At 40.8% G+C, this 15,131-nt stretch overlaps 1 protein-coding gene across 1 annotated transcript in view; it reads right to left on the bottom strand.

Moving 5' to 3' along the window:
- LOC134934643 (rap guanine nucleotide exchange factor 6-like) overlaps window positions 1-15,131 on the bottom strand; it is a 349,143-nt gene that overhangs the window by 229,690 nt on the left and 104,322 nt on the right. The window contains exons 9-10 of the mRNA XM_063930028.1: window positions 11,473-11,676; window positions 10,226-10,334 (exon numbers count right to left, since the gene is read on the bottom strand). Coding sequence (XP_063786098.1) covers window positions 10,226-10,334; window positions 11,473-11,676 — 313 coding nt within the window. The remainder of the gene's footprint in view (window positions 1-10,225; window positions 10,335-11,472; window positions 11,677-15,131) is intronic.

Raw genomic sequence — 15,131 nt, forward strand, 5'->3', positions numbered from 1 at the left:
CAGCCTATTTAAAGGCCAGCTTTGCAGCCTGTGTGAGTGGGTGTATGATGCCAGATGCAGTTTTGTCCAGTTTCATACAAGGTGGTCGTGTTTGTTCAAACATTTCAGAGTGAGTTTCTGTTTCAGTATATTGCAGACACATGTGCGTTTGTTTGCTTGCAAATGTTTTAATGTTGTGTTGCGTAGTGCTTATTTTATGCAAGTGTAATTTTGTTAGTATTACTAAATTAGGATATTAACACACCAAGTATGTATGAGTGTGCAATGGTCGTTTGTATTGTTTTAAACAGGGTATTAGTATTTTTTTGGATAATGTTTTTGCATATAAATTTAATCTCATGTACTTTGTAATATTTGTGTGACCTGTAGTTTACATTGTGTCCGTTCTATTGTTGCGAGTGGAGACTTTATATCTTATAGGCCATTTCTCTCTCTTGTAGGTGTCTCATTATTGGATTGATATTCCTCATTTCTTTTCTGGCCCAAGTAGCCATTTTTGTGTTGTTTTTTTTTTTCTGTCCAATTTTGTGCCATAATTTATTGAGCAGGTAAGTTGCCTATCCCTGTGTGTCCTGGTGTGTGATTGTTGCAAGTGTGTATCTGATTTCTTATAGGCCTTCTCTCTCACTTGTAGGTGTCTCATTGTTGGATTTATATTCCATCTTTTTTTTCTTGCCAAGTAGGCCTTTTTTTGTTTGTATTTTCTTCCCAATTTGGAGCCGGAATTCATTGAGCAGGTAAGTTGCCTATCCCTGTGTGTCCTGGTGTGTGTTTGTTGCAAGTGCGTATCTGATTTCTTATAGGCCTTCTCTCTCTCTTGTAGGTGTCTCATTTCTTTGTTTACAAAACATTTTCTTTTGCCAAAGTAGGGCTGTTTTTTTATGTATTTGATACTAAAGGACCCCCTTTTTTTTGGATCTGTGTTTTCTGTGTTAAAATATTTCGTTTTTTAAATTTAAATTAGGCATACTTATTTTGTATACAATATATTGTTTCATAAATTATATGGTTAGGTTTTATATCTCAAATTCTTTATGATTTGTTATGTTAACATATGTTGGAGATAATTAGCTAATTTTTTTTTTCCGATTATGTGTTTTTGATCCGTATTTTAATCTTGAAGAAATGGAGTACGCACAAGCAGTAAGTTAACACCCATACACTTTGACTTTGATTATGGATGTCAATGTGTGTTTTTAAAAAAAAAGTTTTTTTTTAATGATTCTTACCTTCATTTTAAGTTGGTTCATGTGGCAGCTGAAGCCCTCCCCCCACAACCCACGGAACCACTCCCACCCCAACCGCCGCAAGCCCTCCAACCCCAACCGGCTCCTCATCCTCCAAGGAAACGGAGGCGTGCTAGGCCACCAATTTTCCGTACCCGTGTCCTCCTTTTTGGGATGCCTGATGATGTGGTATTGCGCAGATACAGGCTGCCACCTCATCTAATCCTAGACACTCTCTCCATAATAGAGAGTGATCTAGAACAATCCATTAGGTATCCCACAGCAATACCAGCATTGACACAATTCCTTGCTGTGTATGTGGTGGGAGATCTGGTTGGCATGTCGCAGGGCAAGTTCAGTAAGGTCCTGCAGCGTGTCAGCCAGGCTTTCATCAAAAGAGTTAAGCAATTTATAGCTATGCCTTTGGATGTTGGTGCCCTGGATGTGGTGAAGCGGCAATTTCAGGAAGGTGGTAGTCGCTTCCCACACGTTATTGGGGTTGTGGATGGAACACATGTAGCTATTGTTGCACCAAGACATAATGAAGAAATTTATAGAAACAGGAAACTGTTTCATTCTCTGAATGTAATGGTTGTTTGTGGGCCATCCCTCCAGATCCTGTCCCTGAATGCAAAGTTCCCGGGGAACTCACATGATGCACTTGTCATTAGACAATCAGGGATATGGCAGAGATTAAGATCGAGGGAAGGCCAAGACATGTGGTTATTGGGTGAGTTTACTATTGTTATGTTTAGAACAGTCATATTTTTAAAATTACATTATGTTTTGACCGATTTTACTTTTTCTATTTTCATCTTATCAAACAGGAGACCGTGGATATCCTTGCACCCCCTGGCTCATGACTCTTTACAGTAAGCCCAGGCCAGGACCACAGACGGCATTTAACTCCGCACTTACTGCCACTAGACAGCTGGTGGAGCGCACGATTGGTGTCCTTAAAGGGCGTTTTCGTGTGCCCCACCGCACTGGTGGCGACATCATGTATTCGCCGGAGATGGTAAATTAAATTGTGGTCCTGTGCGCGATCCTACGTAACATCGCTGTAAGGAGTCGCATAGAGCTTCCCCAAACTGAGGAATTGCCGGATGAGGAGCCAGGGGTTGGCCGGTCATTCGGTGGGGGGAGTGTGTCCCGGCGGGGGAATGAAGTAAGGGCATGAATTGTCCGTGATTATTTCAGGTAATGTTATCATTCTTTCTTTATTGTGTTTTCTCAAAGGTCACTGTATTTTTGACACTATTTTGCCCTGATGTCATTTAGTTAGCTTGGTAAAGTTCATAGTGTGTTGGTGTTGTTTTGTGAATCAATTTATTTGTTTAGGATAACAATTAATGTGTAATGTTCTCCTTATCATGTTTTTTTTTTAAATTATCTCTCTCTCTCTCTCTCTCTGTATATATATATATAGTATTTTGACAACACATGTAAAATATATATTTATATATATAGCAATAATAGTATGGGCGGCACTCATGCAGACTCCACAGCGTGTGAAAGATAATTTACTTTATTAGGGCCAACATGTTTCGGGGACCTAACCCCGTCCTTAGGGCCAGACGGGGTTAGGTCCCCGAAACATGTTGGCCCTAATAAAGTAAATTATCTTTCACACGCTGTGGAGTCTGCATGAGTGCCGCCCATACTACTATTGCTATCTATTTGGGACTTTTGTATCTCCCACTGGGAAGGCACCTCAGCTGTTGCTATTATTCAGAGTGGAGTGCCGGACTGTTCCTGTTTGCTCTCTATATATATATATTTTTTTTATATATATATATACATATATATATATATATGTATATATATATATATATATACATATATATATATATATGTATATATATATATATAGACACAGGGAGAGAGACGTATATGTTTATGATTAACAAACACAAAAAAAACAGATATATATTTTTGGGTATGTATATATATATATATATATAACTCTATAGAGACATATTTCTAAAGATACTTTGTTATTTTAATTACATTTGAACATACAAATCTACAATGCTCGAATCTACAATGCTGGTTAATTTAAATCCTGTGTGTGGAGGCCAAATTACCAAAAAACAGTGTTTGTATGTGAGTGTGTGAGTGTGATTGTGAGTGAGTTTGTGTGTGAAAGTTGCATTAAGTTTAATTTTTAACAACATTTACACTAACTTTTCGCAGGTGCGAATTAACGCTGATGCAAAATGTACACACTGTCATGAACATTTATGTACACATATCAATAAAGTTTAATACAAATGACACCATACAATTTCAACCAATGAAAAATAAACACACACACTATAAATACATGCCCATGTATGGGAAACGCCATTGGCACCATGCGCGCAGCTGCCTTCACACGCCGGGAGCTGCGCGTGCTTGTCGCCGTGATGGACCGCCGCGTAGGCCGCGCAGGGCCTGTAATCCCTAACAGGGTTAAGCGCGCGGCCTACGCGGAGGTCCGCCGCATACTGCGGAGGAACATCCGCAGTCGGCGTAGCATAATACAGCTAGAGAGGCGGTGGAGAGACCTCCGCCGTCGCACGCCAGAGCTGTTGGCGGAGCTACACCGGCAAATACGCATACGGCGTAGACGCAGTAAGTTGAACACTACATGCAATTTGTTGACACTGAGATTATTTGCTGCAATTTAAATTTGTATATACATCACTTTTTGACTAAGAGGATTTATACTTATACATTTAGCAGACTGGGTAATGACACTATTGTATCAAAATACTTACACAAGCTTCAACATTGTGTGTGCTTATGGTTTGCAGTACTGAGTGTGTAGCAAAGTGCTTGTGAAACTGTTAATGTCGTTGTACTGAGTTGGTACATATGCTAGCAGCTGTACCAAATAACCTTATATGTGTATTTAACATGGTCAATATCAATGTTTTGGAAACATGAAGTTTTTTAAACAATAAAAAAAAAAGAAAATTATTACATATGTCATTCTAGGGCAAGCACAATGTCGAGCAGTGGCTGGCAGAAGAGGCCAAATTTCGGGCCCACAACCATCTCCGCCAACCTCCCCTTCTGTGGCCCACTCCCCCTCTCCGGCCCACTCCCCCTCTCCGGCCCACTCCCCCTCTCCGGCCCACACCCCCTCTCCGGCCCACTCCCCCTCTCCGGCCCACACCCCCTCTCCGGCCCACACCCCCTCTCCGGCAACCTCCCCCTCTCCGGCCACCTCCCCCTCTCCGGTCCACTCCCCCTCTCCGGACCACACCCCCTCTCCGGCCCACTCCCACTCCTTCACAATCCACCTCTCTTTCAAAATCCCCCATCTCCGGCCCAAACCCACTCTCTTTCCCAATCCCCCTCTCCCGCCAGTCAATTTGTTAGGCAGGCTAAGGACACAGTTATTTGTGTTGGGAAAGTTACACTCCTACTATTTATGCATTTGACTTTTTTAAAGCTCTTAGACCTTATGTTGTAAGGCAGGCTTTCATGGAGGGTGGGCATGCTAGGATATGTGGTCCTTCGGAAGATGTGGATATGCAGTGTGATGATGCTGGACCAAAAAAATAAATAAAAAAACTGCTTCACTCCAGATGTGAATGAATCCCTGCATGACACGACATTTACTAAGATGGTATTACTATTTAAGTTGTGATGTTGCCCATAGAAACCAAGCAGAGCATACTTTTAATTAATTTGCCACCTTCTACAAGATATGTTTAATTTGATTGGTTGCTATGGGTAACATCCCATCTAAAATCAAACTCCAATATTACTGTATGTACCCCATGGTGTCGTACACTTTGTATTTATAATTTAAAAAAAATTGCTGAGCAAGCTTGTGTGTTGTTGTGCTAATGTTTTCACATTAATACATCCATTATGTAATTATTTGGACATTAAAGCTGGCCTGCACAAACTGCGCACCTCCAGCTGTGGAGAAAATAGACATCCCAGCATGGCCAGACACAGCTTCTGCATTCTCTGACAGCACAACTGGGTTAAGGCATGCTGGTATATGTATTTTAAAGACAGGTGGAGGGCCGCAGTTTGGACATGCCTGCGTTAAAGTGTGCTTTGTGGCTTGTTTGTATAATCTGTAATGTGAGTAAGTTAGTAATGTTTATTTGGTATCTTAATTTCAGATGCTGCAGTTGGAGATCCCATAAGTATGGGCCAAATTCTTGAGAATATGCGCCAGCAACTGGTTGGATTACTGGAAAATGTTGAGTTACTCCAAAAATTTGTTTGAAAAAAAAAAATAATGTTAAAAATAAAAAATAAAAATGTTGAAAACATTAATAAAAATATTTTTGGATTCAAGTTAATCGGGTGTTTATTTAGGCAATAAAATAACTGCAGATTGGGTAGCATAAAATTTTTAGCTTATACATTTAAGAATGTCACTTAAGAATGTGTTTGAAAAAATAAAACTGGGAAAATAAAAAAACATAGTTAGGAGCTTATTGATTAAAAACACGTTAACACATTTAGTCACACACTACACCTGTACACTTATAAAAAAAAAATTACCACATCTATATTTAAAAAAAAGTAAATTTAATGTGGCGGGCCAATTATGCCTACAAAGTGTTCTTCTGGTATTCTTTGAAGACTTAATTGGTCAGGACCATTGTCATTCATTACACTAATTGGATTCATAATTGAGAAAGGCTTGTGGAGCCTTATTTAACTTAAGTTTTGAAAAAAAACCATTGATGTGCGTTTTTTCGCAAAAGCGTGTGCAAATTTAAGAGGCATGTGTAAATCTACGATGAGTTAGGATTTTAACGATGAGGTTTGTGCTTATGCGATGGGTTCGCATTAAGGCGTTGTCATTTGGCATACGCCTACTTTGTGTACTACTGCGTACGAAATAGCAAACGTACGTTGGGGCGGATATTCGCTATTGTACAACGTAATCGCAATTTTGCGAATATGTTGTGCGAACGAAAAAAATAACGAACAACTCGGAATGACCACCATGGTTTTGCCCAACTGCTAACAAATTTGCTGCTGCGATCAACTCTGAATTACCCCCTGGAGCGATTTTTTTTTTTTCTCCCCAACACTTTCCTTTTTTTAAACCAGGCAAAACCTTTAAAAATACCCAGAGGTAACTTTTCTATATTTTAATTTGGTAAATTGAATTGATTAGTAAGTACAACAGTAATTACTATTAGATCCATGTCAGCATGGTTCTGGTAGTAATGAAATGCTTTGGTTAGCTGGTTCACATACCCATGGGTGGTTTAAGAGAGGAGGAGGTCCGTGTGCAGACTCCGTGCGGGACTCCTCCTCTGCTGCGTACTAGACTCTGGAATTGTGCCTGAATGTCCAGTGCATGTGCATGTCCAGGAAAATGGGCGACACAGGATTCCGGAGGGGTAAGTAATTAACCATGGGTGAGGGTGTGTGGTGTGGGACCCCCCAAACCTCGGGGCCTGTGTGCACCATTATTATTATTATTATTATTATTATTATTATTTATTAACAGTTTCTTATATAGCGCAGCAAAATCTGCTGCGCTTTACAACTAGACACAATTAGAAGACAAAACTGGGTAAAAACAAACAGTCATAGAGGTAAGAGGGTCCTGCTCGCAAGCTTACAATCTATGGGGAAATAGGCATTGATACACAAGGACAAGTCCTATCTATTGCATAGTTGTCCACCAGATTGTAAAGGTTCTTGGTGGGCTGCATGATATCACATCACAGCAGTGATGAACCAGGGTTAGGAGGAAAGGAGACTTAAGAAAGAAAATATGTGAGGATAAGTGTGGACTGTACTGTGGGGATATAATTGGATAGGAAAGCGTGAAGGTAATGTGAGCGGTTCTGGAATTTGATAAGCTTGTCTGAACAGGTGAGTTTTCAGGGAACACTTGAGAGTTTGAAGACTAGAGGAGTGTCTTATTGTTCGTGGTAGGACATTCCACAGAGTGGGTGCAGCTTCAAGAAAGTCCTGTAATCGTGCATGGGAGCAAGTAATGAGTGTGGATGAGAGACATAGATCTTGTGAAGAGCGAAGGGGCCGAGTTGGGAGATATTTTGAGATAAGCGAAGAGATGTATGTTGGTGTAGTATGGTTAATGACCTTGTGTGTAAGTAACAGTATTTTATATTGAATACGGTAGAATACAGGTAGTCAATGGAGGGACTGACAAAGTGGGTCTGCAGACGATGAACATCTAGCGAGGAATATTAGCCCTGTGGTACTCCAACTGAAAGAGGTAGCGAAGAGAAGGTGGATTCAGAGAAACGGACACTGAAAGAGCGATTAGATAGGTAGGATAAGTACCAAGAGAGGGCTGTTTCCTGAAGACCTAGGGATTGAAGTGTTTGTATGAGAATAGAGTGGTCAACAGTGTTAAAAGCAGCAGAGAGATCTAGAAGAATAAGTAGTGAGTAATGGCCTTTAGACTTTGCAGTGACCAGATCATTCACTACTTTAGTCAGTGCCGTCTCTGTAGAGTGTTGGAAGCGAAAGCCTGATTGATGTGGGTCCAATAAGTTGTATGAGTTAAGAAAGTATGTGATGCGAGTGTAGGCAAGTTTCTCAATTAGCTTGGAGAGACATGGGAGCTGAGAGATGGGACGGTAGTGTGGGAGAGAGTTAGGGTCAGAATTTTATTGTTTCAGAATGGGAGTAATCACTGCATGCTTGAACAGTGAAGGAAAGATACCAGTAGAGAGAGAGATATTACAGATGTTAGTTAAGGTTGGGATGAGCACAGGAGACAGAGCTTTACTTATTTGTGAAGGTATAGGATCAAGAGGAGAGGTAGTAGAGAAGCAGGATGAGAAGAGTGTTGATACTTCCTCTTCATTTGTGGGTTCAAATGAAGGGAAAGTGCCAGAGGGTTCAGATAAGGAATTGAGTAGGTCACTGGTTGAGGAAGAGCATACCATTTCATCTTTGATCTTATCAATCTTGTCCTTGAAGTAGGAAGCAAGATCTTGCACCTTGATAGTGGCTGGCAGGTTGGGTGAAGAAGGGTTGAGAAGTGATTTAAATGTATTAAAAAGTAATTTGGGGTTAGAGGCTTGAGCAGAGATTAGAGTTTGGAAATATGTTTGTTTGGCAGTGTCCAGAGCATTACAATAAGATTGGTAGACAGTCTTATTTGTCACTTGGAATACGAGATTTACGCTACTGGCGTTCAACTTTATGTGACAGTTTTTGTAGGTGTCTTGTTACTTTAGAGTGCCACAGTTGGCAACTAGGCTTACATGGAGTGTGATGGGTAGCTGGAGCCACTTCGTCAAGGGCTATCTCTAGAGTCTGGTTCAGGTGTGATACAGCCATCTCAGGAGAAGTGAATGCAGAAATAGGGGAAAGCAGTTGTTGCAGTGAGGTGGAAAGTTCTTGAAGATTAATTGCATTAATATTTCTGTGGGTTTGAGGAGGATTGGAGGATGTCAACGGCACTGAGTTTTAAGTTTTAGAGGAGAGCATGCAGGTGATAAGGTTGTGATCTGAGAGTGGGAAAAGAGTGTTAGTGAGTTCAGAAAAGGAGCATAGTCTGGTGAATACTAGATCAAGGCAGTGGCCCTCCTGATGAGTAGAGGAGTCAGTCCATTGGAAGAGGCCAAGAGAAGAGGTTAGAGAGAGTAGATTGGAGGCATGAGCAGTAGATTTTGGGCTATCAATAGCAATATTGAAATGTCCCATGATAATGCACCATTCACACTGCACTCTTTATAAATACAGATGTGTCCTCATACATCTAGCCTCAATACACCACGCAGTGGGAGATACCTGGCGGGAGTGAGCTGACAGGTGCCGTAGAACACTGCTTATGTTGGGTGCCTTTCTTTGTTGAAAATGCATCTTAGTCGCAATGCAATGTGACTATGGCGATGGGGATTAATTTGATATGCAACACTTGTATATCTGTGTGCGACTGAGTCGTATAAGAAGTATAAAGGAACATGGCATAGAAAAAAGTTGCGGCCGATGCATTGTACCACTTTGTATACAGATTCAGAGACTCAGTCGCACACAGATATACAAGCATTGCCTATCAAAATAATCAGCACAGTCTCCTGGTGCATCTTAGTCCCGCTGTGTTGCATTTTTGACATAAAAGACACCCAACCAGTGGGGGCTCCAGAGGAGGGGCTGCAGGTCAGTTCAAATTTCAAATAGGGGAGCCACACCTACTGTCACCAACTGCCATTTCAAACTGACTCACTGACAGTTGGTGTGCCTCCCCTATTTGAAATTTGAACTGACCTGCAGCTCCTCCTCTGGAGCCGCCACTGGTTGGTGTGCCACCCCTATTTGAATTTTTAACTGAGCTGCATCCCCACCTCTGGAGCCACCGCTGCACCCAACACTAGCAGAGTTTTATGGGACCAGGGGGTAAATGTATGAAGGGGCAATATGGGGGAGAAGCTGTATTAGCGCACATTATGTGTGCTGAACCACTTCTCCCCCATGTATGAAGGCTGTCCCTGAGCTGTCCCTGCTTGTGGCGGGTGCTGGCTCCTGACAGCACTGGGGATCTCGCGGGAGTAGCGAGATCCTGTGCATGCACAGAGGAAGCCGGCCGGGAGGGAGACACAGCGCGTCAGCTCAGAGCTCAGGGGGACATCGCCGAAGGGGGCGCTTGGGCTCCCCAGCTTCGACAGACAAGATGTTGATATATCTTGTCGATGTCCCTTCCTGCATCACCTCGGTAATGGTGCGAAGCAGGAAGTGTTATAGCGGTGCGATGCGCGCCGCTATAATACCTTTACCTGCGTGTTTGAGGACATATCTGTGCGCCAATGCATACCCACTGCAAGATAGCTGGACAAGCAACCAAAAGGACCAAACATGGCAACATCATTATTTAAAAAACAGATTGTTGTCATACTGCCCATACACATATAGCATTTTGCTGTACATGCTATAAGGACAACACATGCGGTCATCACACATTTGCATCACCACTGTGCAACTGATGTTACGTTCAAATCATGAATTGATAAATTATATTGAAATTTAAAAAAAAAAACACTTACCAAAAATATTGGTTTTCACTGTAATTGACAGATGAGTGTTATTTGTTAAGATTTCCATTGCTTTTGTATAGGTGATAGTCTCAAAATTCTGTCCGTTAACTTCCATAATCTTCAATGAAGAAAAGTCACATAACAATATTTTGTTATCAAGAGAGCATTATAGCAGCACCATTATGTGTAGAGACTTTTGATGACCTTTACATTTATGCTTTCTTCCCACATCACATTACCATGCTCACACGTTTCTAACTTACAGTATACACAGGATTTAGCAGCAAACATTTTAGAAATGCTCAATGTTGGTTTATATGTTCATGATACATATACTGTACACTGTTAGTTTATAGGTTTATGATATATTTACTGTACAATGTTAGTATATGATACATATACTGTACAATGTTAGTTTATATGTTTATGATACGTATACTGTACAATGTTAGTTTTCAGCTATGCTGTACCAATGTTGCTTTATAGGCTTATGATACATATACTATACATTCATTGGTTTATGATACATATACTGTAAGTTTATGATACATAACCTGAACAGTCAATGTTGCTTTATAAGTTTATGATATATATACTGTACAGTCATTGGTTTATGATACATATACTGTACTTTGTGTTCTCCACAGCAACACTTTGAAGGGGCCCCTGTCCCAATGTTTCTAGAGAAACACGTGCCCACAGCAGTTGTTAATCTTATGCACCATAGTAGTGTCCTAGTTAACTTATTTTATGAATAATAGTATTGCCCTAGTTCACATTATGTCTCATTGCAGGGCTGCCAGTACACATTATGCAACACAGTACCTCCAATTCACATTATGACATACAGTACCCCCAGTTCATATTATGCCAAGATATTGAGCCTCCACTTCATATTATGCCACATTACTGTGCCCCCGGTTCATATAATACCAAACTACAGTATAGTGCCTTCACTTCATATTATGCCACATTGAAGTATCCCACTTCATATTATGTAACAGTATAGTAACTCCCTGACAAAATGTTGGACTGCAGCTGGAGCCAAATTCAATTAGCCGCGCTAACCCGAAGGCAGTGCACCAAACCCAAACTTGACAAGAAGTTATAACCTACACCTCGACACTTTGGAGATGAATTCCAGCTGCTGATGTGCCCTTTAGACACTGAAATCTGACCACACTAGCACCTCAATGTTTCAGCATGTATCTGCTAGTCTCCACCAATCTTACAGCTAAATGACATATGTTACATACCTGATCTCCACGCTTTAAACCAGCTTCTGCAGCTCTGCTTGAAGCTTCAACAGAGTCCACAAAAATACCAAACCCTTTATCACATCCTCCAAGAAAAGTGAAGCATAGTGGTGATTCCCGAGATGGCTTAAGCAATGTGACTTGTCTCCACTTAGCCTTTGCAGCGCATGCGATGTTTAACAGCCGGAGGTGTCCTTTCATGTTCTGTGGGCCATAGCTTGTAGTTAATATGCATGCATATAACCATACAAGGCAATGTATTTGCCAATTTAGTACATTCATTTCAAGGCATGCAGTTCAGGTGTGGATTTAGACTTTAAGGGGGAGGTTTAATGATATGTACTCCTCCGTTTCTATTTCTGACTCCTCCTACTTCCTAGACTTTACTCCTCTATACTAGTACAATGCAAATAGAAAGCCTTTACATGTGTACTTCATTCCTCTGAATTAAAATACACACATCACAACTCATCCTGCATGTCACTCAAATCCAAGACTACATGTTGTGTACCGTTCCATAGTTGTACATTTAAAAGTTGAACTATCCATAGTTATGTAGCATGTATTTGCATTGTGCTAATAATAACCTTCAGTAACTTAATCACCTGTATTAAAATTAGAGATGTGCGGTTTCAGATTTACTTAGTGCAAGTTTGGATTTATCCCAATTTTTCTTATTGGCTTTCCAAAACAAGTGACAGCTAGATAGCCAATAAGTTGCCATTTTAAGATCAGAGTATATCCTGGTAAATCCAAACCCGCACATCTCCAATTAAAATACACAACATTCAAAGCAAGGATTTGAACACAAAACCTCCTGTAGTATAGTCAGACACTTTAGGAGTGAACTATTTGTAATACAGTATTATAGGGTTGTACTTTTTTAATGATAGCTTTCAGTTTATTTAACCTGTATTAAAGCAAACAATGGGTACACAAACTCCAGACCTCATATAGCACAGGCAGATGCTTAACACATGAGGTATTTACTACTATGTGACAGTGCTTGAAATTCTAACTCTGTAGCTAGTTGTAATTCTTACGCTAGACCATGGTCTGCCATGGCAGCTTAGACGTAGTTAGAATTAGTAGATATGCTACATACTGTAGTAGTAAATAGCACGTGTCAAGTGTCTGACTATTGCAAAGGAGGTCTGGTGTCTGTGTCCTGTGCATGGAAATTTTAAACTTAAAATGATGATTAAGGAGGTGCATGTATATGTTACAGTTAACATCCCTGAATGACAGTTCTACTGCGCACATGACAGGAGAGGCTAAGAGAGGGTGATCTCAGACAGACTGTTAAAGTTTATGTAATTGCACCAATAATCCCAACGGATACAGTTATTCCTTATGATGATTATTTTACTGCAAAAAAAAATGTGTTGTATCTGCATTATGCAATAGTACGGGTAAATATTTCAGAGTTTATACATATTTAAAAAGAAGAAATCATAAATGATGCACTTCAAGTGCCACATATGCGGCCTTCTAACCTTCAAAATAACACTTGATCAAATAAATACAGCAATCAATAACAACATATGAGCAAACATTTTAATGTAAGATAAACAAGTATTACTAGCTATCATAAAGAAATCTGACATTGCGACTTTGGCAAGGTTTCTAGTCTATCAATAAACCTGTTATTTTTGTCAATTTTAATATTTCCCATGACAGAAAATGTCTGCTCACATATGTAACTGTAACCAAAATGAAACAACTATACCGTAATGGTACATAGCAGAATGTGCCTAAAAATAGCTTATCTTCCTTTAATAAATAGGAATCATGCAGCTTTGTCCTATTGTATGGTGAAAAATGATAACCTTAAGAGGTGCAGATGGCGCATCTCTCCAGCGCTAATGCCAGATTGGCTGCTGATTCTGCGTGACCTCCCCGTGCTGTATAGAGGAGGTCATATGATACATATAAGGTCTTTTGATATGTTCCATCTCCCACAGGAATATATATTGTATGATGAAACTGTTTTTACTCAAATCAATTGACAACACTAGCTCTATATAAAAGAGCAACTGTATCTATGACAGGAGATCGTCATCTAAGCTTTTTTCATGCAGTATATCCACAATAAGTTCCAGAAATAACACAATGCATAGTTTAGATCTCTTTAACGCCTGATGTAAATGCACACAGTGACTTCACAGTTAAATTAGACATAAGGCATTTAGGCCGGAAGATGCATGGCAGGAATTATGCCTAGCATGGAATTACTGTATGTGCTTGGCAGTTCCACGGGCTTAGAAGTTGTGGATCTGCTTATGTTAGTACATTGTGCTCTATGGCCAAGAAATTAAGTTTTCAGGACTTTGTCTTCATGGGAGAAGTGTGAGCCAGTGGGGATTTTGGTGGGGGGTGTTTGAGAGGTAATATAGTGGGAGAGATGCTTGTTTAGCTTCTTTTTGGATCCTGTGAGAAGTCATTTTCCACCCACCACTTCCTTTTGTTGAGTGTTGTGGTTTTTTTTGTGTAGTCATAACTTCCAACTTTCTGGAGATAGGAAGTTGGACTCCGGCGCGGCACAGCTGGAAAAGGGGGCATTGCCTTAGTAAAGGGGGTGTGACTTCACGGTAATGCTGCAGTTGTGAGCCACGCCCCCATTTTCCATCACTATGGGAGCATGGCCAGCGCTCTGTTAGCTGCCGGCCATGTCCCCAGTCCCTCTTGTCCCCCAAAATTGGGACAGTTGGGCGGTATGTGTAGTTGTTGTTTAGTGTGGAAATGCATCACTACAGGGATCTGTTGCAAGACATTTGATAGAGGTGTGTTTATAGTCACAAACCTAGCAGGGAGAGTGAGGGAGGACCTGTGTCTGTGAAATATTTGTGCAACTTAGGCTTCAGCATCGTCTTATGTTCATGATGCAGCTGATGGATGAATGCTTTTGTTGCCACCTTTACTTTTATCAGCATAAGAAAATATACTTTGCTGATATAACCTGAACCAATAAATGTCAAATCAGCATATCGTATATTAAAATGATTATTTAAGAGTGTGCACATGATAGAGACACAATGGGGGGAATTCAAATGTTTGAAAAGTTGGTTGGGTGTCTGTTATTTCCTGTCTATTAGATAGGAAAAAACAGACACCTAACTGACTTTTCAAACATTTGAATTCCCCCCAATGAATCAGTGGCAGAACCGGCAAGGGTGCAACCCGTGCATGTTGCTATTAAGAGGCCCAAAGCCGTCAACTTTAAAATGAGTCAAACTGACTCATTAGTATGCTGCCTCGCTGCTCCATGTGCCACGCCGTGGCCAAGAAGACAGGACCCTGAGGCTACATCTCCCCTACTCCACCTCTCTGCCTCCTGAGTGACAGTGACTGTCTGGGTGCTGAGGGGGAAATAGTGCCACTGGGGATGATGATAAGTTAACAGCAGGGCAGATAGGAGGTGCAGCCCGATACTGATTTGGAAATAAAGTAAGATAGAGTAAGTAACTGTCGGCCTAATTCATGTTTGTGCGCAAATGCAATTGCGATGTTCTAGGCTACGAAACTGCTAATGTTAGCAAGTGAAGCTGCCACCCAGAAATGAAGAGACGCCACCGGAGCCATCACAAACTCATTCGCAATTGCGTACACATTCGCAGCCTATAAGCAAAAACGAGGAACATCGAGGCTAATGGTAGTCC

The sequence above is a fragment of the Pseudophryne corroboree genome, chromosome 6 (genome assembly GCF_028390025.1).
Source record: "Pseudophryne corroboree isolate aPseCor3 chromosome 6, aPseCor3.hap2, whole genome shotgun sequence".
NCBI lineage: Eukaryota > Metazoa > Chordata > Amphibia > Anura > Myobatrachidae > Pseudophryne > Pseudophryne corroboree.